The sequence below is a fragment of the Falco rusticolus genome, chromosome Z (genome assembly GCF_015220075.1).
Source record: "Falco rusticolus isolate bFalRus1 chromosome Z, bFalRus1.pri, whole genome shotgun sequence".
NCBI classification, from domain to species: Eukaryota; Metazoa; Chordata; class Aves; order Falconiformes; family Falconidae; genus Falco; species Falco rusticolus.
The window spans coordinates 65,881,443-65,907,789 of NC_051210.1; the positions used below are offsets into that span (position 1 = coordinate 65,881,443).

Below are 26,347 nucleotides of genomic sequence, written 5' to 3' on the forward strand. Positions count from 1 at the left end.
TTTCCATGTTTATGCCCTTCTGGATCTTTCCAGGAAATACTTTTGGTCACAATTGGCCCCACACATTTATTATTAAAATTTATATTTATAAATCTATTACCATTAGACTCTGCAAATATTTTTTCTATCAGTTTTCCAGTTGAGTATCAGGCCTCCTCTAACTAGCCTTACTTATCTCCAGCTTTTCGTCTGTTCTGCCGGTGAAGTCTGAGACTGCTTTATCACATCATTTGTCTTTTTGAACTAGCCACAACTTTTATCTTTTTAGGCATCCAATTCTAAATTTCTAGCCATGCCAAATAAAGGGATTTTATAGCACTTGGAGCATTTACCTTACTGTACAAGTATCCTGAGTCAAAAAGGTGCATCTTTTTATATGAGGCTTTTCTCTACAGATTTTATTACTCCAGAGTAAATATATGGTATTAACATGAAGGCACACATGGCAATATTTTCCTTTCCTGCTGCTAACTATGCTATGACTTGCCAAGATGAGAGTCTGTGTATGCTCTCTGCAACAACCTTATACCACGGAAGAGTAATGTTGGAACATAACGCAGTACAAATAAGGTAGTCTCTTTCAGTACTTTCAGAGATATTGAATGTTTTATCTCCATTTCTCAACTTTAATTAGAAGGCTAGTAATTTTTTTTTTACAATTAAGCTTCTTAGAGCTATCCAGGCACCTTGTATTAGTAAAACCTGAAGATCAGTACAACCACCTTCTTGCTAATAAACAAAGGTCAGTTATCCTTCATCTAAGGTTATTAATAAGTAAGGCAATTGGGTGGGATGCAGGGAGCAACAGAAGAACAAACACAGCATGCACTTTGTTCTCTTAATGAAACTATTCTGATGTGGTAAAGTGGTTTAGGTTGTTTCAGTCACTGATACACTGCAAGGTCTCTTTGCTTTAGGTCACCTTTTATAAAACATCCAGTGTTAAGGTTATTCAATCCATAATGTGAGAAACATCTGCCATACTGCTCCTATGCACTGCTTCTGAATGAGTAACACTGCTTCCTGCAGGACTTCTATGTAAGTATTGCCTTTGCCAGAATACATTTCACTAGTGAGACCCAAAATTAAAGTGGCATGACTGAAAGGTATACTAAAGTATGCCGGTCCCTCAATTTGTCTTCCAAGAGAATGCCTGCTGGACCACTTACATTTTTGTACAGCTGACTACATAGTTCTGACAACACCCTACTAATTCCACTCAGATATGTTTGGAAATTGGTATAGTGATTGGTATCTACATCTTAAATTCCCATTTCGCCAATATCTACTAGTGTGCTGATGTCTACTACTCATGTCAATTCCACCTTCAGAGTTTGTTGACTGCTGCTGCTACAAAACTTTGAATTTGGTAGGTAGCAATCACATTGCACTGACTTAAATGACGGATGATTGAATGTTGTGCTCAACACTTTTCAGGATCAAAGTCTGAGTCCAAGATTGATTATTTTTCACGCAACTTTTACAGAAATAATTTTTCCAACAGAACTTAACTGAAGATAAGTTTTTGTTTCTGTGAGGAAGCTCAGTTCAGTTTTTGGAACCAGAGTTATTACCCAATAGCCATCACATGAAGTTTTGCCCCATTAAAATACTTTGATCTTCTCCCTTCCATCTCGCCATGTTAGTTCCTGCTAAGTGTCTTTATGAAGATAGCTAAAACTGCATTAGGAATACATTCCGATATAAAATTGAGCTTCTTTTTAAATGAAAGAAATCCTAAAGGACTTGCTAGAAAAATCTCAGCAACACAACAACTGCTATGTGGGTTAGAAGGCATGTGCTATAGGACTTGTATTCTGCTTATGTTCTGCTATTGTTCAGTGTTAATCCTCACTTCATGCCATAAAATGAATGCACCGTAAGGCTACAGAGTGGCCAGAAGACTTGTATGTTTAAAGAACAACTAATATATAAGCTTAGGCTTTGTTTCTCTCTTGATCAAGTCTGTGGGATTTGCAGTGCATACATGAGAACTTTTCTGATTTTGTTAAGCGGTGTTCTGTTCAGCTCATGAGGACTTGTTTATAGGCTAGAAAAAAACCTGCATGTGTAAAATAGTCATTTGGGAATAAGTATTTTTCTTTGCATGTACAAACACATTGCATCTTCAAAATCAGATTCATATAAAACTTAACACTAAGATCTGGAGAAAATGAACTAGAAGACTGTCAACTAAACTGCACCTGAGAAATGTTTACATGTCAGGACCACTCTCAGAAATTCTACTGCGTTTGGTCATGATGTCTGTCTGTGCCTGATTATCCTTCCCATTAAAGCGTTCTCCAGTGACTGACCTAAATCCCCCTTGCTGCAATACAAGCCAATAATTTTTTTTTTCTATCAGAACATCCTTTCAGCAGCAACTCTTTACATATGGATTCTATTTTCCCTCCAATCAGCTCTAGAATAAATAATTCCCAGTTGTTCCCCATTACTCTTATAGGAAATACTTCTGAAATCTCTGCTTGTTCTTGATGCTGTCCTTTACATTCTATTGCAGTTACCCTTCGTTGAAAGTGTCTAAAGGCAGTGTCTCAAAAGTGATGTATTACTGCTGTTAAAAAAAAAAAAACAAACCCAAAAGAAATAAAGTTGTAAGGGTTAAGGGGAAAAGCACTGCAAGATGTTAAAAACAGCATGCAATGTCAGATGAACAATGAAATCAAGAGGTTTTTTGCAGCCCCTTTGTTACATTATTGAGATGTGTACTTTAGCCACCTCTGTTCACCCTGTAGTTCCCACTGTCAAAAGGGCATCTCGTGATCAGGAGAAAGTTGCCAACAATGGCTGTGCCTATACAGAAAACAGAATACTGAATAGCAGGAAGGGCCAAGCCTGCATTCCTCCTTCCACCACCTAGCTATTAAAACAGTAAATTTAGCGCATTTCTTAGTGATTTGAAGTAAACAAGTTCATTTGTACTCATCTAAATTAAATCTAACTAGCTATACAACTGTATGACATTGATTTCCAAAGTAAGGAGGTTGAAAGGAAGCATGTTTTTTATTCTAGACCAGACATGAGGAAAATGAATTATCCATTGACAGGAACCACCTTCTCCTTAGGCGAATGGGGGGGAACACCTTACCAACAGCTTTTGATGCTGACTGATGTCATTAACTGAGCCTGTTTGCAAGAGGCCTTAACTTATTACAAAAATCAGAGCAGCAATTGCCATCACCCTTGCCTGCCAGCAGTTTACTAGATCTAGGCCAACTGCTTACTAACATCCTTATAAATACACGTTCTCTTTTGCTCCTGAACCCTCATTTACTCCTCCTTTCCTCTTTGCTCCTTACCTGCTTTTATAATTAATTTTATTACATTGTGGGTTGGTTTCTTTTTTAAAGTTATCTCACTTGATACTGCTTTTCTAAGACTTCCCACCCCACAGTCACACTGAGAAGTTTCCTTCCATTTTCTCCAGCAAGGCAGGTGCTACCACTAAAGCTGTGAATTTGTGGAAAAGCCCAGGGGCCAGATGTACAGCTCACACTACAAGACACAAGTGCTGCTTTCACAGGTGGCTGGGGGGATTACGCTAAAAGATACAGAAGATAAACCTCTTACCTTCCTACATCAAGTTTCTCAGAAAAAAGTTTATTCAGAGGTTCTGCTGAATGGGATTTAGCTATGTCGGTCCCGTCCAACGGGCGCCTGCTTCTGCTGAGGTTAATAGCAGAGCTCCCGTCGCGGGGCCCCGCCAGCATCCAGCTGGTATTTGCAAGGCGCCCCGCTCCCCCTGGGCGCGCCGCCAGCTACCGAGCTCAGCAGGGCCCGGCAGCACGCAGGGCCCTCAGGCCGCGCCTCACGGGCTCTGCCGGCCGTACTACCCCTCACCCCACGGGCGGGCCGCGCCGGGCGCGACCAGACACCAGCCGCCGCGTGCGCCTTTAAGAGCGCCCGGGCCGCGCCCCACGTGTGCCATCAGCTGACAGCGGCGTCGCGCGGGGCGGGGCGGGGCCTCGCGCTGCTGGCCAGCGCTCGGGCGCTGCGGGCGCCGGGCTGGGGTTGGCTGTGTGGCGGCCGCCCCGCCCCGCCCCGCCCCGCGCCGCGCGCCCCGCCGGTGCCGCGCGCCCCTCCCCCCGCCCCCCGCCCCTCCCCACCCCGCCCCTCCCCTCCCTCCCCTCGCGCGCGCAGGGCCGCTGCGGCGCGGTGAGGCGCGGGCGGCGGCGGCGGCTCTGACAGCGCCGTGGGGCGCGGCGCCCCCGGACCCTCTGCGGGCGCTCGGGGCGGCGGCTGCCGAGCTCGCACCTTGCGGCGGCGGCCGAGCTCCCCGCGCCGCCGAGGCCGGCGGGCCGGCGGCAGGAAGCGCAGCTCCCCCTGACGGCGGGGCCGCCGGTGGCCCAGCGCTGCTGTCAGCCGGGCGGGCGCCCGCGGCTCCGGAGACCCCCTCGGCAGCGCGGCGCCCGGCGCCACCCGGTACATGGATTACCTGGTAGGTTCCCCCGGCGGGAGCGGGGCGCCCCCCGCCGCGCCGCCCCCCGCCGCCGGCCCGTCGGACATCTTACCCGAACGTGCCGCGGCTGCGGCGGCGTCCCCGGCGGGGGCTGTGCGTGTAGGGGGCAGGTGGGGCGGTGGCCGCGGGCAGGGGCGGTGGGTGGCCGGCGCCCGGCCGCGCTGCCTTCCCCCGGCCCGCTGGGCAGTTAAAGGGTGATAAACCGGCAGGGCTCCGCTCATTTGGCCGCTATTAGATTGCTAAAGCCGTGACCCGGGTCGCTGTTTTTTTCCTAAATGCATGAGCTTAGGGTACGCTTGAATGAACTAAATTGTCACCCTGGGCGGGTTGGGCCCTGCGCCCTGGCACCTGGTATTCAGGGGTAGCGTTTATTGCGCTTTAATGAATATTGGCTTGATTCGCCTGTGAGAGATCGTATCACCGGCGCGCACTCTAAGCTGGGGTCGTGGTGGCTGTTCAGACTCACAGGCTCGGCAGGCAAACCCAGTGGCACGGCTGGGTTATGAGCTGATGACTTGTTGGAGTACGGTACCCGCTTACTTTGCCTTTTCGACATCACAGCAGGATGTGCACTGGGCACATCCCATCCCTCGAGCTCCGTTGCCTTAAGTGCGGGCCGTGGGCTGTGCCCATGTGCCCCCTCCTTCGTGGGGTGCTGCGAAGGGCGGTGGGGAGCAGGTCTCTTTTGGCTGTCCCCTGTTTGCTGTTGGTGTCAGGTGTGACCAGCCGGGAGGTATCTGCAGTCAGAAATTTGACTTGGCCTTTCTGATGCCTTCACACAAAGGTGCGCGTGGGTGTAGGCTTTCAAGAGGGGTTCATCAGCCGGTCAACAGAATCTCTGGAGATGCTCTTTTTAGTGAATTGATTTGGAAATTTCCCATCTTGAGATGAGATCTACGTGCAGTGGCTGACTTTTCCTTCTCTGACAATGAAATTAAGTAAACCAGAAATATATTAAATATTTACTTAACTACTATTCTGGCCTCCATGTAGCTTAGATTTATTTTGAGTTATTCAGCTTAATAGAAGGAAGGGGAAAAAAAGCTTTAGGCCTTCCTTCCTGAGTTCAGGTAACAGAGGGAGAATAGAAAATGAGTCTTGTGTGGCAGAAACAGTAGGTAGACATCTCTTTAAGAACCTAGTTAATGAAATACTGATAATAAACTTGCCAAGTGCAGCCTTGTAGCTCCTTGAGAGCCTGGAGCTGTTTCTTAAATTTTTTTCCTTTATAAACTTAAATCCAGATGAAACTGGCCATCCTGCACTTTTCAAAATGCTTACATTAACCTTTGTGACTGCTACAGGTGTTGTGTGGAAGCCCAGCCACTCCGAGAACAATAAATTTAATAAGCCTTGGAAACTGAGAGTATGCTTTTGTATTAACTAAAGTGGGGGGAGGAGATTAAATAGCTCTACATTCCCCCCCCTCCCCCCTTACTCTTGTTCTCCACTTGATCCTTTTCCTCTTTGCTGTTGGGTGGCCTCCTTTGGTGACATCTTGAAAAGAAGTGAATCTTCAGGATAATGATGTCCTGAATGTTTATGCAGTTTTTGCTTAACGCTTCTGCTTTATCGAGGAGTGTCTCTGAAGACAGACTTTCTCAAGGGCTCATCAGTCTCACAGCATGCGTTATAATGCCATGTGAAACGTGAAGGATTCTTTCGATGTAGAAGTTGTTACAGAGCAACCAAGTTATTTTTTTATAGATGGTGAAAAACAGAGATTGGAGTTAATAGTTTAAACAGGATGCTGATCCACTGGTGCTCTTGGACAGTCTAAGATGCCTTCATCTATCACTGACCAGCACTTGTTGCTGGGGTTTCCATACCCTTGATCTTTGGAATACTTGTTGCAACTGACATCAACTCTTTTAAACCAAAGGAGGAAAAAAAAAAAAAGGAAAGCCTTTAATTTTTTGCATCTGTGTATAACTTGGACAGGAGACATATTCTGTTCGGCAGTTCAAATACTTCCTTGTGTGTTTGTGCAGAGGACTTCCCCTTCCAGTCCTCACCTCCACCAAATGCAGGAGGTTGGTCCTCCTTCATCTTTCTCTGTTAATGGTAGTAAATGGAATGGCTCTTCTGAACAGTGGATTCAAGCACCTTAGAAAATCTGCTTTGACGAAAAGAGCTGATGGTGGTGAGTTATGGAAGTCGTCTACAACACGCTTTCAGCCTGGAGGACCAAGCTGTTGCCACAGTCTGCCCTAGTGTAAAGGTGCGCCTGCTCTTTCTTTATGCAAGACTTGCAGTTATAGTATGAATGTTAACCTGTAGATGTAGAGCCACCACCTTGTTATTTTCATAACAGTGGTAGTAAAAAGTGGTACATGTTAAGGAATGTTGTGTTTTATCCATTTATGTTGGGATCCTGCACCTATGTGTTGGGATCCTGCACCTATGTGGGCTTCAGAACTTCAGCAGAAGATCCCTTTGCTGGTTCCTTGTGTTGGGCAGTGTGTTGCAGCCTGCAGACAGTGAGATTTTCTCCCCTGCCTTTAATGTGAAGCAGACAGCAGGGCAAAGGGTGCAGTTGTTTCTGGCTACAGTAGTTCCTTGACAGAGCATTAGATGAAGTTTTGGTTAGCAGTGTGGCTGAATGAGGAAGTTCAGTGGAAAGAGGCTAGAATAACTGAGGTCAGGTTTGCTGCAGCGTGGACTCAGGAGGCATTGCCTCTCAAGGAAGACTCTACCCTCAAGCTAGCTCTTCCCAGACTTACATAGGAAGGTTCTTTTCCTGATTTGTCCTGGATGGGGCCTACATGGGTCAAGAGTTTCTTTCTCCTTTAAGGAGCTGATCCCAAGAAATACTACACATCTGCAGCACCTGCTAATATCAGCAGGTTATTGACAAGGTTCAGAGCCAGGTCAGCTGGAGCCAGCTTGGACTATGGCCCTGAAGCATGTATGGGTAGATACCCAGAACCTGTGTAGGAGCTCTCCTACTTAACAGTGTGATCCTTGATTTATGACTAATGCCATTTGATAAAGTGCTGGTATCAGAAGAGTATCTTCTGTGGTGCTCTGGTCCGGTTTTGCATTAGGAGAGTGGGACTAGCTTCTGTGTCTTTAATAGCCAGAAGAAGCTCTTGAGCCTGATGCCTGTGTTATTTTTGTGTTGATATAGTTACAATGTTAGGAGCGGTGTGTTTTTTGTGGTTGTTCTGTTGTTTGGGTTTTTTTTAATCAACATAGCTGAGCCAGGTTCAAACTCTGGAAAAGAATCCATGCTCACTGATTTAGAGGCACCTTTTACTCATACGTTTTATTCTCCTTGTATTGAAGTTAACTCCTTTAAAACATGCTATGTGAACACAGCTGCATCAATGTAGGTTTGTAGGTTTCTGTGACTACACAATCCTGTGGTGTTTCTGCAACCTTCTTCTGCTTAATTCTTTCTGCGTTGTGTCTGGAAGGATTATAATGTATACATAGACTTGTGTTGGCTGGCTTATGTTCAGTAGACTATGCTTAATTTAAGAAATTATGGCATGATGCATCTTGTGAAAAGCATGGCATGTGACTGATCTTACAGTTTTTGTTTGGAGAACTTGTGGACAAGCAATAGCAATGCTTCAGTTTTTTGTGTGTGGTACTTGGAATGCAAATTTTAAGCTGCTGAGTAGACTTCCACAGTATACTACTTCAGCAGCATCCTCCTCAGTACTAGATAAGGATCTTACATTGACTGGTTGCGTGTATCAGCCTGGTCTGTGTAGAATTTTTAAAGCTACTTTAGAGGGTGATGTAGAAATTTGAACCAGTGTGATTGCACAAAAAAGGTCTTACATTGCTCTTGACAGTTTGTAAGATAAATTTGATAACCTGTTTAGCTTTGTACAAATACACATTTTTTAAATTGGATTAAAATGATTAATATCCTTTTTAATTAGAAAGGATTTTTAATGATAGCTTATTTTTAAATTGTATCCTGTACTATGTAGTATCTCAGTTGTATATAAGAATATTTTTTCAGTAGGTAATGAAGAGTATATTCCAACCTCAAATGGAAGGTAACGCTTCTTGCATGAACAACCATGTCAACTTTAGTGATTTTTTTCTTTTTTCCTTTTCCCCCCCTCTGAAAAGTTAAGCGTGAATGAGTATTGCAAAGTCAAGAGAATGCACACTCTTACTGCAGTAGAATCCTTGTTGCTTGTTTTTTGTTTTTGTTTTTTTTACTATAAGAAGCTTGAGGTTTTTTGGTTCTGTATATGTTTGTTAGCTGTTACGAAATGTTTTACTTCTGTATGTGTGCACACAGAAGCTAAAATTTGGGTAGTTTTTGAATAAATTGGACTAGATTTTCAAATCTGCGATTAATAGGCCTTGAAGTGACTTCACATTTTTTTGGTTTCTGAATGGTCTTAACCTCAGGTTCTGGGTAGTTAGTGTTCAGGCAGAGTTGTTCTTGGCTCGGGAAAGCTGCATATGCCAAGCTATGGTGTTCTGAAAAACATTAGGTGATATTAAAAGGAAAATAAAATGTTTCTGAGCAACTTTTGCTTACCTTTAAGACCTTCCCTTTTATTTAGTTGGACCCTTTAATTTACTTGGAGAGATTTGATTTAGAAAGTTGCAATACAGGTTAGATTGTGATCACTTAGTGGTTTTGATGTACTTAAGATTCTTTCTGTCCATTGCTGTTGCCTGTTCCATTGTTTGGTATCTGTAGGCCATAGAAAACATTCTTTCATAGACTACAAATGGCATTACGGAGGCATCTGTTTGAAGGTTAAAGTCTTACTTCACTGAAACTTTGTAAACCAGTAGCTGCTGTTCTTTGAAGTAAGGAAGGATCCGGGAAGTTAATGGTAGTAACCCTGGATTTTCCCTTGGAGGCATGTATAGGTCTTTGATATATCACCTGCAACATAAGCAATGAAGTTCTATGTAGCCTTGCCCTCTTACCATTTGCTGAACATCCCTGTCATCGTAGGAATTTTGTCTGCTGTTACGTAACAATAAGGATTATTGGGGCTGTCTGTTGACTCATCTATTGGTTGTAACATTGTTGAAATTTTACACCCTCTGCAGAGCACAGGGTCTTCTATCTTGAGATACTATCCCTCTTTCAGTTTGGGAAGCTTATTAGGCGCAAGGGTAAGGGGTCTGACAGTTGTTTCAAGGTAAAGATCGAACTGAACGCAGGAAAGAGGGCAACTGGCAGGTGTAGGATCAGCTAGTGTACAGGGTACGTGCAGTTGTATTAGTGTTTGAATCAGATGCAGATTTTTGAAGTGGATCTTAGTCACCTCTACTTACTGTACCTGGGTTTGCATTGCGGAGTGATCGCAGATCATGCAATCTTGCTATTTTACAGATGAAAAAGTTTGGAAGATGCATCAGCTAATGGGTTTTCAGTCCACAGGACCAGATCAGAACTAGTTTGAAGTAAAATGCCTGAAGTACCTAGTACAAATACTTGGTCTTCAGCACCAGCATTTGCTGTGCTGCAGTACTTGCTATTGTTTACATAGCCAGGGTCACTTAGTCTGGAAGTGAGAATGCTGCTGCTTTTGATTACTTTCTGCATCAGCACAGCAATGTGGGAAGAATCCCAAACCAAATTTTTGACACCCTCACCCAAAGAAACTGCTGTGGCTAGGTTTCTATTGGTATTTCAGCTCTATGAAGCGTAACATTCAAATCTAAATCAACTGGGAATGGCAGATGGAATCAGTTTTGGGAGATGACCTCACTGGTATGAGCATGCTTCTGATTTCAGTAAGTTAGAGAGTTCAAAAACCAGATCAGGTTGAAGACCTGGAAGAGAGGTGCTCTGAAAAACAAATCCTCCCACTCCGTAGAATCTACTTAGCCAGTATTGCAGACAGTTTTTGCTGAATGAAGGATGTAACCAGCAGTGTAGAAAGGGCAATAAAAGTATTGGTAACTTAACTCACTGGAAATTACCTGCCTGAGCATAGATCAGTGAGCAGAAGTATAGAATTACTTTGCAGAAGAGAAAAGTCAAGTGCTGCATTTGCTCACCCTGCAATAGGAAGCCTTACTGAATTTTCCAGGTAAACTTCTGATTCAAAGGTGGGTGTTACAGTGAAACTTGATACAGCTTCCTTGGGAACCCAAAAGAATGCCTTAATGTGATTATAATTTCCAGCACAAGATTCTGTGAAGTCCCAGGAGTATTGCAGTGCCAGAAATTTCATTCTCTTCAGCTACGCAAAGAAAAAGTGAATTAGCACGTCGTAAAATCAAATTACCATTTTGCCTTTTCTGTGATGAGGATTGCATTAGAGTGGTAGATGTTATTGCAACAAAAAATGTGTCCCAGTTTCTGAAAATGTTGACTCTCTGTTTGTTACAAATAGCTCTACAGTGTCCTTGTGAGTTAGGCCCGCAGTCTGTTGGGCCCCATGTTGCTCTGCAGTACGTTGCTCCTGAATTCTTTGGTCAGACCTCCAAGCTTGACACAACATGGTGATGAATTTCACAAAATATTAGAAATGCAAGCTTTTAATAAGGGGGAAAAATCTGTGTTTAGTAAGTACAGGATATTCCTCCTAATACCCCATACTAATTACCATTTGTGGCTTGTTGTCAGTATCATCAGCTCATGTTTTTTAATACTGCCAGCTTGTGATGTTTATTCTCACAGATGGAATTCTGAAGTTTTCTGATTATGTGAGGATATCAGCTCTCCGTTAACAAAAGAAGCATTTTTAGTTTGAAACTTAAAAGCACAAATGTGGGCCCAAACAGCAGTAAAGCCATAAGGAAAAAAGCATATGCAATACTTAAAATGTTGTGATTGTTTGGGTTTTGGCTCATTACATTCTGGAGTATATTGTGTTTTCTTTATTTCACTATGTGTGTAGCAAAACTTTCTGAACTGCAAACTGCCTGACTGTATAAAAGACCTTGGGGACATAACTAGGATATTTGCAATTGAATAAGAAATGGACTTATCTCATGCTGGAGCTCTTCAGAGTATAGAACTTTTGTCTCACCGGTAAGGTTACTGCATTAGTTGCCAACATGAGCATGTAAGTAGCTTCCAGCTGTCTGAGGGAGAGGCATAAAGCAGGAAATAACAGCTGACAAGTAAGTCCTCATGTTTAGATGCAGTGCTGCCCTACAGCTTTGTTGCCTATAAGGAGAAACAGCAGGAAGAACCTGAAACGGAGTACGATGCTTTGCTTTTATGGTGTATGTTTTAGTGGAGCAGTAGAAGAAAAATTTGTTCAGAGGACCACGTTAGCTTTTGGCATTGGAGAGTCTGGGGAAGCAAAATGGCATCCAAGAGCCAGTAGGAACTGTTGATATGGGGGAAGTGAGTTTGCAGATCTTTTTTTTTTCTTGTTATGACTTGGAGGTTTTTGGTAGAAGAAGCATCAGTTTTCTACATTTTAGCAGCTTTTACAGCAACTACTGCCTACTCTATATGATTATGCCTCTAGTAAAGATGGAAAAAATCAGAAGCATTTGAAAATGAAGTAATCGTTCTGTAAGCGTCGATAGTAAGTTTCATAAATGAGCATTGCTGGTGCTGCTCTGGCAGTGAATGGGATGGAGAGGAGAATGTAGAGATTACAAGGAAATTACATGTTTGTGGTTAGTTGTATAAACAGCATATACTTTGGATGGGCAGATGCAGAGACAAATATTAAGAGTGCGCATTGAACTTGGGAAAAAATCATAGTACCCCTTTTGATATTGGTAATGAAATGGCAGATGAAATTCAGTGTTAATAAATGCAATGTTGCATATATTTATAGCAGAAGTCACATGGCAGTACAGATGATGCATAGGCCTTAAAATACCATCAGTGCTCAGGAACAGAAAAGGGGATCCTTCAGAATATCATCGCAACCCAGACATCTGTCAGCAAGTTTAGGGTATTAAGAAGGAAAAAATCATTTTTACACAGCTTAAATGTAAGGTTTGGTGTTGCCTTAAACACTGTATTTTTGTTTGCATCGTACCAGAAAGATGGAAAACCAAAGAAGATACAGAGAAGGATAACACAGTAGTTGAAAGAAAACAACTGCTTCCATACAAGGTGGGATTAAATAATTATACCCCTTCAGTCTGAAGAAGAGACAGCTGAATCGTGTGGGGAGGCAATATTATATACATCTTCAAAATCAGAGAGGGTAAATGGGCAAGAAATAATTTTGCCCATAGAACTTGATGACACTTGTAATCCAGGTACTACTTTTTCCCAGGAGTATAGTTAGATTTTTGGTCTCACTTGTGCAGTAATGTTAGGAAGGCAAAAATGAGACTATGACTTTGTAGTTTCTTGGAAGACTCATCCATTGGGGGAGGAGTATTAAGCATGATGTTCAGATGCAGTGGTAGGCTTGTGGAGGTCCTGAAGCTGTGATTGCTGGAACCTGAGAATGTGTTCATGAGACACTGATTCCCTGTATGTCCTGGTGCTTATGCTGTGCACCAAACACCTCCATAACCCCCTCACTGAGAGGACAGCTAGATCTAGTTCAAGAACAGGGAAGTGCAGTTAGAAAATGGGGATATTCTGGATGATGTCTGGGAGTGCTCCCCAGTGTAACCAGAATTGCATTGACTGCACAGGAGGTGAAACTTTTTAATTCAGAGGGATTTATGAAGGTACGTAATCTGCTCTAGGGCCATGTAGCTAAAGGATTCCTTCTGCTTGGAGGTCCTGCCTTGACTTATCAGCAAAGGCTATTGGCCTTGCCCCACTTGTATGCTAAACAATTTGTGACTTTGTATGTAAGGCCTGCAGCACTGGCTGAACCTGAAACTGAATTGACAGCCTGTGTAGATGCACACTGATGATGCACTCACTCTACAGTGAGTGATCTCTTCTCTCAGTGATTTATTCTTGCCTAGAAACTTGCTAATTTCAGGTTTCAGCAAGACTGGAGAAGAGGTCCAGAATTCTTCCGAAATGTCTGTGCTGTTCTTGCTGCTATTAATTTTGTGTTGGCTAACCTGCATTTTTCACTGTCTGAACCACTGCAGTCCTGGAAGCAGTCGTGGAAAACTGTTCTGGTGAGAACATTGCCTCAAAGAGGGGAGAGCATTGTTCTCTGGTGCATCCACTTGATTACTTATTATGATGACAAGAGTTCCTGGATCCAGTCCTGTTTCCTGTTCACATATCATTGCCTTTCCGTCAGCATTAGGTTTCTTCTAGTCTCAAAACTCAGATTTTTTTTTAATGGTTATGTAAAAGAAGGTTGGTATTTTAAAAATCTAGTTATTCAGCATTAAAGGAGAATATGAAAATATTTCATGTGTGTTTTATCCCTGAGAACTGTATAAAAAAGAATTCAGGGAGTTCAAATTAGATATTAATGGAATGTGCTGAAGGGTTGTGACATCTTGTGCAGAAAGAGGAGCCTTCAAGTTACTGCTTGGAGTTCAGTACGCAAGTTTAGCAAACAGCAGTTCTGGTCAAAGGTTCTGCCACCTGTACTGTAGCATAGTTGTGTGTGCTTTTGGGTACCTACATGTTCTTTAAAACACATAAGCACTGAGAATTTCTTTCAGGCTCCATATATAAAAATACCTTAAAATCTGCATATTGTTTACACTTGTATTGCTAATTTTCACATTTCTTACACACTGGAAAAAGATGTAGATGAGAGTGGAAGTGGAAAAGCTTTTGCTTGAAAGCTCCAGTAATTCCAAGCGATTACTGGGGTGAACCGCTGCTTCTATCAATGAGCAGGAGGGCATCTTAATCTTATTTCACTAAAGAAATATACCACAAGGAAAACCCAACAACTCATAGTGCTTTCTGGTTTTGTGGTCTTGGATCTATACTTAGTGCTGTAAATTATTTAGGATTATGGCAAAGCAAGCCAAGGTCAAGTTGAGTCTTACTGTTGGTTGGCAGAATTGAGGATACCATCTCCTGCAGTTCTGTCAGGTGTCGAGCCTTTTGTGTCTTTGGATAAACTGATTAGGATCACTTCTCCCCTTTTGCCTACCAAGGTTCTTGAGACTAGTGCTTTCAGCTCAGTCATTGCAGCTTTGAAGTGATCAGCTGCAGAACTTGCTCTTCAAAATTTGCTCTTTTGTAAATATTATGGGTGGGAATTTAATTTTGTACTGCTGAAGGTATCAATATTAAAACAATGAATTTGTGTGCTTGTAGACTGCATCAGAGCTATAAGATTTTTTTTTTTTAAACACCAAATATTGAGATTATTTTGTCTTGATATTTGTAGTGGTAGTTGAATGCTGGAAAAAATGGACAGAACAAATGCTTGTTGTGAATGAAAGGTTGCGCAGCTGCAAGGCAGACTTTATGAGACATTATGAACAATCATATAATTAAAATGAATAATGGGCAAATATGTATGTTAGTCATGAGTTTAGTTTACAACTGGAGAAATTATTTAATGTTTGTGAGATGACCCTTCGCCTAAGCAGAAGGGTGCATATTGGCAAAGGTGCATGCTTATTTGACCTGACAACTCGTTTCTCACTTTAGACATGCTAAGTGACTTCTGTTAAGAATTAAGTCTTTATAGAATTGTATCAAACCAGGTATCTATCTTTTATAATATTTGTAGGTATATTTTTACATTATTTTTTTCTTTTACTTTCATGCTTACCATGTAAAATCCTTTCAGAAAGCAACAATAAACTGTAAGTAAATTAAATGCAAATTCTCTACAATTGTTTTGTTGCCCAGTTGTATGGTCCAAAATAAGTTGCAAAATGAAAGCAGTAGGTTACAAATATCAAGAATAAATTCCTCATTGTAGCAGCAGATTATCACTTACATTGTAATTCAGTGATCAGAGTGGTTATCTGTAGTTTTCATTAAGCATCTAATTATTTAAATCTATTCCTGATCTTTTTTCAGTGATCAAGCTGAAATAATATTGGAAGGAATGTAAATATTTTTGGGGAGGAAAAGTGAATATAAGAGAGAATCTAGTAACAGCACTGGAATTAATAAGCTTTTTTAACACTGTAGACTGCAGATCGTAAACATTATCTTGGAGGCTTGGGGAAGGGATTAGCTTAATATTTCATTGGGAAATGCATAGAAGCATTTACTGGTGTTGTATGTGACAGTAGGAAGGGGAGATAATTTTAGAATTCATGCCCTATAATAGCTTGTTGATTTCAGAACAGTAGAAAACCCAGCAACAGATGAGTAAGGTAACACAGATGTAGCTTGCTTTATTCTGCTGAAGCAAGGTTCACCAGACACTTGCTGGGGAATTTGAACTGCAGCTTAGTGAATGTGTAGCCTGGAAGTACTGAATATGGAAAAAAATTTACAGTGCTACACTTGTCTAGAATAAAAGCAAATGATACACATTAAGAAACTAATGGTTTGCTGCTGCTGTGTGTTTACTTCCCTTGCAACCTGAAATGATCTTTTACTTATATATAAGTTGCATCTGCCATCCACATAGAATCTGTCAGGATACTGAAAACACCAATCACTGTATGTATCACCCTGTGTTTAAGTATGGGCTTAAATTGCAGCAGATTCAGGTTAAACATTAGGAAACTAGTAGAGAGGGTAATGAAGCACTGGGCTACATTGCTTGGGGAAGTCAGCCATCCCTGGAACCTTTGGAAAAATGGTCTGCAAATACTGTCAGGAGGGTATGGATATGGTTTATAACCCCGCTCCACCACTTTGTATAACATAGGATTTCTCAAAGTCAGTTCTATTCCTATTTTCTGTGACTTTTTTTTCTGTGGGAAAGTCAGAGCAGAAGTCATAGAACTGGATGTTTGTTCTGAAAACTGACAAAAGAAGACAAAACATCCTGGCAATTTAAATGGTGCTTTGAAGCAGTGTTTCCTTGTCAGTAATAATATTCAAGATTGCTTCCAGTAAGGAAAAAAATATCAATGATGTGGTTGAGGTTAGCTTTCAGGTTTTTGTGCTGTGTTTTTTGACTTTCAGACAGTTCAGTGTAATATTGTTTGCTTAAAATTTAAATTTAACAATTACAGCATAAGAAAAATGGTTGCTATGCATTTTTTTATTACTTATAATTCATAAGCATGGATCTGATTAAATGAGTAATTAAACTGCAGATTTTTTTTGGGTGGGGGGATGTTAAAAGCAGAGGCTGAAAAAAATGAGTGTTTTCACTGATACTGTTTGAAGTATGTACCATACAGCAGTTCACCTTCGACATCTTAAAACACATGCAGATGATGTGTGAACTTGTTAAATAAATAAAGATAGATAATATGTTCCACTTGATTGCTTTAATTTTTGCCTACAGTGACTTCTCAAATACTTCATTTAAAGTAATTCTTCAATTGCTTTTCTGAATTGTAAGCCTGGTTTATTGTTCCTGACCATGTATTAACAAAATGGCAAACTTACAGTAGGTTTTATTTTGGTGTTGGGGAGGTGTGTTGATTTTCTAGCTTCTTTATGCTATTTAAAGAAGGTGTTTTTCATCTGTTTCATTAGAAACTCATAGTCCATCCACAGCCTCTCTGGGTGACTGCAGAAGACATAGAATTGTGGAATCACAAGAGATTGGAAGTTGAGCGAGTTGAGGGTAAAAACTTTTAATATGATTATTTACAACTGTAAGAGCAGATTAAATAAAACAGTTGAGACAATAGAGAGTTCTATTTTGAACAGAAAACTAAAGGAGCATGACTTCAAAAATATGGGAACATTAACTTGTATGCATTATTTTGGTATATACAGGAAGAGAGTTTGAATCATGATATGGGGAGAGAACTATAATATTTAAACATAGAAGATCTTTACAGTCCACTAAGAAACTAAAAAGCACTTTACTCTCTTAAAATGTCTCTTGCAGGTTGTTTTTAAACAAGAGTAGATAAAAATAAATTGGACTAAAAGCTTGCATGCCAAATGTTAATCTGTATAGGCATTTGGGGGAGCATTAGGTAATTTGAAGCCTATAATGAAATACCAAAGTAGTAAATGTAATGGTTTCGGCAGCTGCTTCTGTATGAAAGGTAGTATAGTAACTGCATAATTTGAATTTATATGGTATTTTTCTCAGCTTGTTTAATACAACCTTACAGAATAAAGATAAAGTAATACCATCAAGTGTTTCTGTCAGGGGAGAGGGGGAGATGGGAAGAAAACTAATTGTTAATAAATAGCATTCTTGGTAATGTCTTTATTTTAATTTCTTTAGACTATGTCTGAATGTATCCAGCTCTCATTTGCTGTTTGTAGAATTGGCATTTACACGGTAAGGTAAAGTTCTGACTAAATAATTTTTGTTAGTGTTAATGCCATTTGATTGAAAAGAGGTTACTAATTTTTTGGGGATCAGGATTAAGTGACGCAGTTAACAAAAGGGATTTGTCATATTAGTTTATATAACCAGACTGCGGCATGGTTTTGTCCTGTCAAAGGTTTACTGATACTCAGACAGAAGTATTCTTCACTTCAGTTAAAAAGGTAAAGAAAAATTCAGACAACTTCTTAAGGTGTAAGAAAATTTAGAGTTCATGTGCATTAGTTGCTGAGAATTCTGGCCTAATGTAATTTCTGAAGGGTTTGTATACATTTGCTTTTAAGTATCCATGATGTTTGAGTAATGTTATATATTAACATGTTATGTACGTACTGTTGTAAACTTTGTCTGGAGTGCCTTAAAATTTTCCAATGTTATCAAGTTAAACTTCCCAAACTTTAATTAAATGATGTATGAGATGCAAGGTTTACTTTAAATGTATGTCCCAAATATGCTAAGTTATTTTTTTGCTGCTCCCAGTTTTTCCAATTGAAGATAAGAACAGTTAAATGAACGGGGTGTTTCATAGAAATTGATTGTGTAAACTCTGCTTACACAGTGCCTTAGACACTGTTGTTCAAACCATGCTTCAAATCCTGGTGCTTTTGGAGTGGGAGTGCTGCTCCTACTGTTAATACTTTTCAGGAGGAAGCCTGGTGCATACCACTTCCCATTTTATGAGGCTGTACAGTCAAAAGTGTGGGTGACTTTTAAATAACTGTGATAAGGACTGTGTACCACCATTAAGTCCTTCTTAAATGTTGAAATGTTAAAGCTTAACACTTGCTTTTGTTCTTAGAATTTGGTTCCTGGTAGGGTTTAATACCTGCTGGATGTTTTTTCCCCATGGCATTTGCCTGCATTGTGTTTTCAGCATCTATACCACTGTTTTCTAAATGGTAGAAAATAACAGATTTGGGCAACATGGACAAAATCCTCATGGAGGAAACTGCTACTGGCAAAGTCAAGGGCATATTTTCCTGTGGTATTTAAGTTCCTTAGAGAGACTTTCTCCCTCCAAATTCCATGTGAGAGGAATATGCTTATCCTGAAGGATCAGAGAGAGTTACAGTGTGAGGTTCTAATGCCTGCAAGTTACGCAAACCATCTGCCAGGTCTTTAGAAGGCTATTGTGAACTGTCTAATTTGAGAGGATGCCCAAATATAAATGTGTGTATATTGCAGAATTGGGTGTGAGTAAGTATAATGTATAGCAAAATACACCCTCTGACAATAATTGGTTCTGTTTTGTTGTAAAATAGGTAAGTGCGGTGTATGTACGGTAATGTGCTGCTAAGTTCTGGTAGCTGCAGTTATAGTGATAGTTGGATAACTGATGTCTCATTGTGACCTTTGGGGCAGCATAATATTTAATTTCATCAAACATTTTCCATTAAAAAGTATAAAGAGGTAGCTAGCTTCATTTATGAAAATGCTAAGAGGAACTGATTTCATTGACTGCTGGTGCTTAAGGGAGGAAAGTGAGGAGAATGATGAAGTAGACTTGAGAGCATCCAGAGGTGCACTGTTGTGGCCGCAGTATAGAGGCAGAACATGTGTCCCATGTAAAGTGCAACTGAAGGATAAAATAATTCATTTAGGAAAATGCTAGGTGCCAAGAGTACTTGCTTACATAGAAATGTCTATCATGGGAAAGGCAAGTTTCAGGGAATCTGACCGGAGAGTGGGTTTGGACAGCTTTGGTATTTGAGTAAAGGCAGAGGTGAGGTGATAGTGAGGGCTATGAGGAAGTGCAGCATGATAGTTCTTCTCTCCACACTCTGCCCTCTCATGCTCAGTCATCTAGCTTGGTCACTGGATTTGTTGCTCAGGTGTCTGGCAGCTAGCAGGTGTGGTGCTCCCTACTGATGTCCAGAAGCAAACTAGAAAACTCCGTTTCATATGCCCCATTTAATACATACCTTTTATCTTTTACTGCGTGCTGTTTTGCAGATTTAATAGTTTTTTTGTTTGTTTGTTGATTGATTGATTATTATGCTAAAGCTAAGCGGTCTGCCAGTCCTTACTAGCACCATGTGTTCAGTTTGTGCTGTATTACTTGGAAACTTCCTGTTCTGCACGCCCTCATACAGTGCGGCAAGTATCTTGCAAGTATCTTGCAAAGGCTCTTAGTCCTTTGGACTACAGACATCTCAATTGTTAGTCTGTTATCAAGCTGCTTATCAGTAATGCTGTTGAGCACCCATTACTTCAGCTGCACTGCTCCGTTAATTAGGCTTCCTATTTTTCAGACCTGTACAGATTATGAAATGGAGGAAAGGTCTGTATAGTTATCCATGGCAAAAGAGTCTGTGCTGCCTTCAGCCACCATGTCTAACGAGATAAAAGTTGGTTGTGTTGAGCTGGGAAGAACATAGATCTTCGCATGAGTGCACAAATAGATGTGATGCCCGCTTTGGGGGATTAAACCAGATGAGATTACTTAGAAGGGTATACCCTGGAAGGGGAAAGTAGAAAAGCAGAGGTGGTTGGTGTAAGAACTGTGCAGATATTTATAAGGATCTGAAGCCGAAAGGTGTGTATCCTAAAATGAAAACATATCATAACCTTGAATGAAAACTTTGTAGATTAAAAAAACCAATCAACCAACCAAAATAAAACCACATTTCCTCTGTGTCTTTTACACAGCTGGTACCTTCTGGCAGAAGTACCAGTCGTTTCAGATGCATGTTTCTGCTTCTTCCACCATGCTGGTGTCTGAGTGAGATGTGTCTGTTGGAAGTGTGGGAACAGGCAGATAAATTACTTGAATCTGCATGACTGGAGATTGTAAGCATATGACAGTTTGTACCAAAGCTTATAGCTGCATTATCATTAACTTCCTTTCTGTTCCTGATTTAATTTTCTTAACCAGGTAAAAATCCTAATAAAATAATGCTGGAGAGTTAAACCTACATGAACTTCAGAGGAAAAATATTCCAAAATTCCTTGTCTTCTAAGACAGTTTTTATGATGGGATGTTTGCCACCTCTACAGGTATTTGGGTCTGAACCTCAGAAACAACATGCACGATTGTATGGCTACACACCTTTTCAAGAAGCTTCTCTGTTACCCTGTACTAGGCTTTGAGACTTTTTTTCTTCTAAACTGTTTGCATATAATAGTAAGCTTTTCTCATCAGGGGTAATAAGGTATTCTTTTCTGTCCCTACCCCCTAAATGTGACTCCAAGGAATAAGCAAATAGTAATTCTCCAATTGCTTGTTGTTTTGGTTAACAAAACGAGGATAGAAACCTGTGCAGTGGTGAGAACCATGCAGAAAAACTAAGGAGACTTAGTGGAAGCATGGTCCTTTGGTATGCATTAGAAAAAAATACGCTGGAAAATAACATTTTTTCCTTCTCAGGAAATAAAAAAATAACAGTTTTCCTTGATTGCAGAGTATGGCATCAATAGAGGAACAATCAGAAAACACTCATTTAAAAACAGAATAGTACGGATAACAAAAGCCCTCTGTAGAGCTTTCTGCTTCTTAGATGCTGTGTGTGGCAAAAGTGATGTACTATAGCAGCATTGCATCAATGTTGGCGTCTTCCTGAAAATGTTGAGTAATGGATATTTTGGTATTAGTAGCCTCTTGGCTTGAATTTGCACAGTGAGATGTGGAAATAAATGATGCATTTATACAGCTGTGCTTGCTATAGTTTATATATGGTAAGTATAGTAAATGATGCAAATGTGCTTTTAGTTCTCTGGTTTACTTGGGTTTAACTTAGATTTGTCTTTGTTTATAACGATAATGTCTTGAAATGATTTGACTGGAAGCAGCTGGTGTTTTAAGGAATTTGACGTTAGAACAAAACAACATTTATTCATGAAGTGGTGGAGGGGAAGCTTTTAAGAGAAGAGAAACCAACTAAGGCAGTATCTAAAGGCAGTCATGGAATAGGAGGTAATATGGGAGTATGTTTGGAAAGGTTCAGCAGCCAGCCTGTGACTTACAGTATGGAAAGCTTCCTGTGAGACTTTTCCTCTCCCCAACGTGGTTTCCCATTGGAAAATGCAAAGTTAAAGTAGCAACAGAGCTCATCTAGCATATCCTGTCTACTCCTCCCTTTCCCATGTCATGTCCTTGACACGAGCAGCAAAACAAAGGCACAAAAAGGCAGCAGGAAAAATTCTTTTATGTGCTACCCTTTGGGAAATGTGGACAATTCCATTCACAGTCACTGTTGATATTTTGTGGGTAGACTGCTGGAAAGGAAAGGTATAAATATTTTCAACTTCCAGCCTTAAATAAGAGGTGCTTACTATCACCCGAGTCTTGGCAGTGACTTGCGTTTAATGGGAGTATGTCCATTTTGCTGCAAATCTGCAGTCAAGCTGATTGCACCATACTGGTTGTGGTGTGCGTTGCGACCTACTTAAACAGGAGAAAGAGCCAGAAATTTCTGATGCATGTGTTGTTCTGTGTGTGTGTATGTTAAGATACACTGTGGGTTTTCTTGCTATGAGACCTTCCCTTCTGCTTTTGTGAAATAAAGAATTGTGACTTTTTTTTAGTTTTTTGTTTTTTCCAATGGGGAAATTAAAGACATGTGAAGTAGGAGATCATCAAGGCTGGGCCAGGAGTGAGGATCAGAATAAAATTCTCTACCCATTCTCTCCCCAGAGTTCACTGGTTAAAGTAAACTGTACTTGAATTGCTGATCAGCCTCCCTTTGTGGTCAGAGCTCACATTACCTGCTCGAAGAGCTCAGCAGCTTGGTCCAGCCAATGCAGGTGCCACAGCCTTACTGCCCTTAGCTATTAACTGATACACACTGTACTTGCAGCCCTTTGACAACCTCTGACAAGTAGTTACTGATTTCACTGGGAAAGGTATGGTTTGCCAAACTGGCCTGTTAATTTTTTTCAGAGTGAAATGTCTGATGGACAAACTTGCAAGCTGCAACAGGGTTTGTCTTGAACTAGGAACATTATGAACTCGAGTTGTATTTCTTGTGTCTGGTCTTTGATGGCCTCTTCCTGCTCTAGAAAACAGCAGTGCTATTCCATAGACCATTAACTTTAGGAAGGAGTAGGAAAAAAGCCCAGATCCTCATTACAAGACTCTTAAAGCTCTTCTGTTCAAAGAAGTTGCCATTCAGTTTGTGTTTATCAAAGCTATGTGATTAGTTATCCTGTACATAATACTGTTTTGCATCTTCCCTTTGGAAGTTAGGATTCCTGCTCTTCAGTGGTGCTTTCTTTCCAGAAAACAGTTGTGTAACGCACTGGCAAAATGTCAGGTTTTGCCTTCAGTGGTTGGTCTGCATGAAAAATAAACAACTCCTGTCAGCTCAAGTGATGCAAAGGGTGATTGTGTGAGCACAGAATTTTCCTGATGGCCTCTGCAGAGCATCCTTTTTTTGTAGTTTGCAAAGTAGCCTCTTTAATTATAAAAATAAAAAAATAATTCTTTAAAATGAATGACGGATTTAAGATGTAAATTGCAAGTACATTGTAAAGCAAAGGTATTAAAAATTGGCAGTCTGCTATCAAAAATATCACGTGCTTGAAATTTGAGCTGCCCTGTGGCGGTGGACTCGGAAAGATAGTAGTGGGACTTGTTGAATTACTAAGTGGCAAGTGTACAAATCCAAAGTTAGCTGTATCATTGGAATTACTGAGGGGTCAAAACCACTAGAAATGCCTCTTCAGTGACAATGATTTTTTTTTCTTTCACATACTGTAGACTAGAGGTTGGGACTATGCGTAGCCATAAGGTTACCAGAAAAGCAAGTTAATTTGCAAGAATTCCTGGAGTCTGGCTGGGCAATTCTAAATTATGGCAAAAGATTGCCCTAGGATTGTGCTAAAAGTTGCATGCACTGCTCTCTGTGTATGGGTGCAGTCATATGCTCTACTTTACACAGTTACATAATATGAATCTAACAAGTGGTTTGCAAGTGGAAATGGCAAGTGTCAGTAATATATATATAATTCATAGTATCTGCATATATCTCTTCTAGTTGCATTGCTCTGTTGTTGCTCACACTCTGTTGTTGCTCACACTCTTCCCAAAAGTGGTGGTGTTTTTTAGTAATAGATTGGAGATTGTTTCTGATTAGTCTGTATTTGCCTTTAACAGCAGCTGGACAGCCACAGTGTATTAGAAATTATATTTCTTGAAGGATAATTACTTTTTAACAAGATGTCATGTTACAGCACCAGTGGGATCAATCTGTTCTTCAGGTCTTAAACTTGTTTTGATACTGTGAACTCAAAAGCTTGTCTATTTTCCTTAGACTTTTGATAAAACATTGCCTTTCCCTATGAACATGCTTACACTGTATCCGGAGGGCATCAATGATATGTTACTATTATGATTAGTATTGTAAATAGTTTAACTCTGTTTTCTGAAGACATAATGCGTTTGTTCAAGAATAGGTATCTTTAAGGGGAAGAGGTCGTACAAGAGGGTAGGAGGAAAAATTAAAGGAAGTGCATCAAATGCCACAAAATTTCATCTGGGTTGGTTTTTGGGTTTTTTGGGGTTTTTTTTGGGGGGTGGGGGTGGGGCACGAAATTACAATTACCCTTCTGATTCTCTACATTAGCATGTGTTTGTCCTTGCTGTTTTTAATGTTTCTTCTCACCATAAAGTTTAAAATGTTTGCTGAGGTGTTGAAGTTACATTTTAAAGTGGTCTGCTGAATTTCTTGCTGCAACTTCTTCTTTATAATTATAGTCTGCTGTCTTCAAAATGCTTTGAGACTGTGTCCCTGTGTAATTAAAGCCGTAAATGTTTTTTGGGAAGGCTGTTCTGCAGCATCCTTTAAAAAGTAGATCGCCCTCTATAAATAGCCTTCTATTTCAGTGTTTTATTTTTTTTTTATTTTGATCAGTTTGATTCACACAAATCTTAAACCTATTTATATTATCTAATATGAAGACCTTAGAAGAGTGCCACTTTATTTTTATTGGCAAAGATTTATATAGCACAAAATTGCATTGAATTTTTAAAATGGCTTTATATTGTTGGGTATTATGTTGTTGAAGAGTAGAAAATGACAGTGTTTAATAGATAATGTTATTATCTATACAATGTTATTATTTATACAATACATTATATATTTAATGTTATTATTTATACAATGGTTCCAGTGGTATAAATGTGTATAAATATACATACTTATATTTCAAAAGGTAGCTTTTGAGTAATTAAACGTATTAGTATTTCAAATGCCATTCTGAGCAATAGGCTTCAGAATTAGTAAGATGTGAGAATAATGTCAAGGATGTCTTGTGTCCTACAAAGCAGAGGTTACTTACAGCTATCATGTGGCATGTCGTGACCAAGACTTTAAAATTCTGATTCTGTGTTGCCACAATTGCCTGCACGAATGTAGGCAAATCTCTTGCACCTCCCTGGGCAGCAGTATCCCAAACTTGCAACTTGCATATCTTAGCTGTATTTAATACTTTCAGTTAAAGTGCTAGACCCACCTTGTTTCACCCAACCCTTTTGACATCCTCTTTAAGAGCACATAATCACAATTTATTTTATTAAATGTTGCATCCCAGGCCAAAATGCGACCTATCCTTTTTGCTTATCTTCTTGCTCTTTGAGGGGCAGTTCTCCGATGTGCTTTTAGTATGTTTACTTCTTGTTGAAGAGAAACACGTAGTGCAGTGCACAGGCCTTCCTCAGTCCAGGTCCCATGAAATACACGCTTATGTCCCATTTGAGATAAACTGACTTGGCAGAAGAGCTGCAAGACTGCACAGAGGTGATTTCTTGTGTTAGGTAGTTGTAGCTAGCAGAAGTTGAAGGCAAATACTCCTAATCTCTGACCATTCTGTGGTAATGTGTCAGTTACCTGATTTGGCAAAAGTGCCTAAAAGCCCCTCCTCACCTCCCCAGAAATCCCAAACTCAGCCAGGTGGTGTGGTTCTGCATGTTTACGTTTTTTTGGTTCAGCTGTTTGTGGAATTACCTTAATGTAATCTGCTAAAGTTTGTCATTGTCTTTTCTCTTTTATCCCACAGTTCAGTTATTTTATCTATTTTCTATACTCCCGCCCTGTTCAATGGTCCCTTAAGCATCACGTTTATTTTCTTCATCTCTCTGATGTCGTTCTGCTTCATCCTGGCCTTCTCTGTTAGATCTGACTTCTTGCCACTGGCAGAAATAATGCTTTTTATTCTGTACAACTCACTTCCCTCGGACCTGAGACTGTTTCTTAGTGCGGCTTTATTGATTTTCTCCAGTTTTAGGACAGAGTTTTGTTGGGGTGAGTGGTGGTGGCGGAAAGGTATGTGTGCAGTGGAAACATTCTGAGATTAATTGCATGCTAGAATCCCTTTCCCTCAAATTCCATTAATAATGGCTTTTAACCACTGTTCACACTGTAGTGTGGTCAGGCAACATACACTTCAATTTATGGAAGATGGTTGTTTGTTCCCGGAGTCTAAAATGCATGCATTTCCAAAACATGGGAGACTTTGTTTCTTAGCCAGGCCTGTGTGGTGTTAAGTGTTCTCCCGAAGATCTGCTTACTGTGTGGTGTTGTCATCTTGAATTACATGGAAGGCTTTCCAGTGTATTTCTCTGGATTATGTACACTTAAGTAATAACCACTCTGTATAGGGTTGTACCTAGAAGTCCCACAGAGATTGATACTCT

General features: G+C 40.4%; 1 protein-coding gene across 3 annotated transcripts in view; it reads left to right on the forward strand.

The window, feature by feature from the left end:
• Positions 1–4,172: 4,172 nt before the first annotated feature.
• The window catches only part of ARL15 (ADP ribosylation factor like GTPase 15), a 224,634-nt gene continuing 202,459 nt past the window's right edge, over positions 4,173–26,347 (forward strand). The window contains exons 1-4 of one of the 3 annotated variants that reach the window (XM_037373994.1): positions 4,173–4,459; positions 15,079–15,094; positions 16,902–16,992; positions 17,611–17,667. In XM_037373994.1, coding sequence (XP_037229891.1) covers positions 17,614–17,667 — 54 coding nt within the window. In that variant the 5' untranslated portion in view covers positions 4,173–4,459; positions 15,079–15,094; positions 16,902–16,992; positions 17,611–17,613. The remainder of the gene's footprint in view (positions 4,460–15,078; positions 15,095–16,901; positions 16,993–17,610; positions 17,668–26,347) is intronic. The other 2 variants (XM_037373993.1, XM_037373996.1) reach the window with 2 other exon arrangements.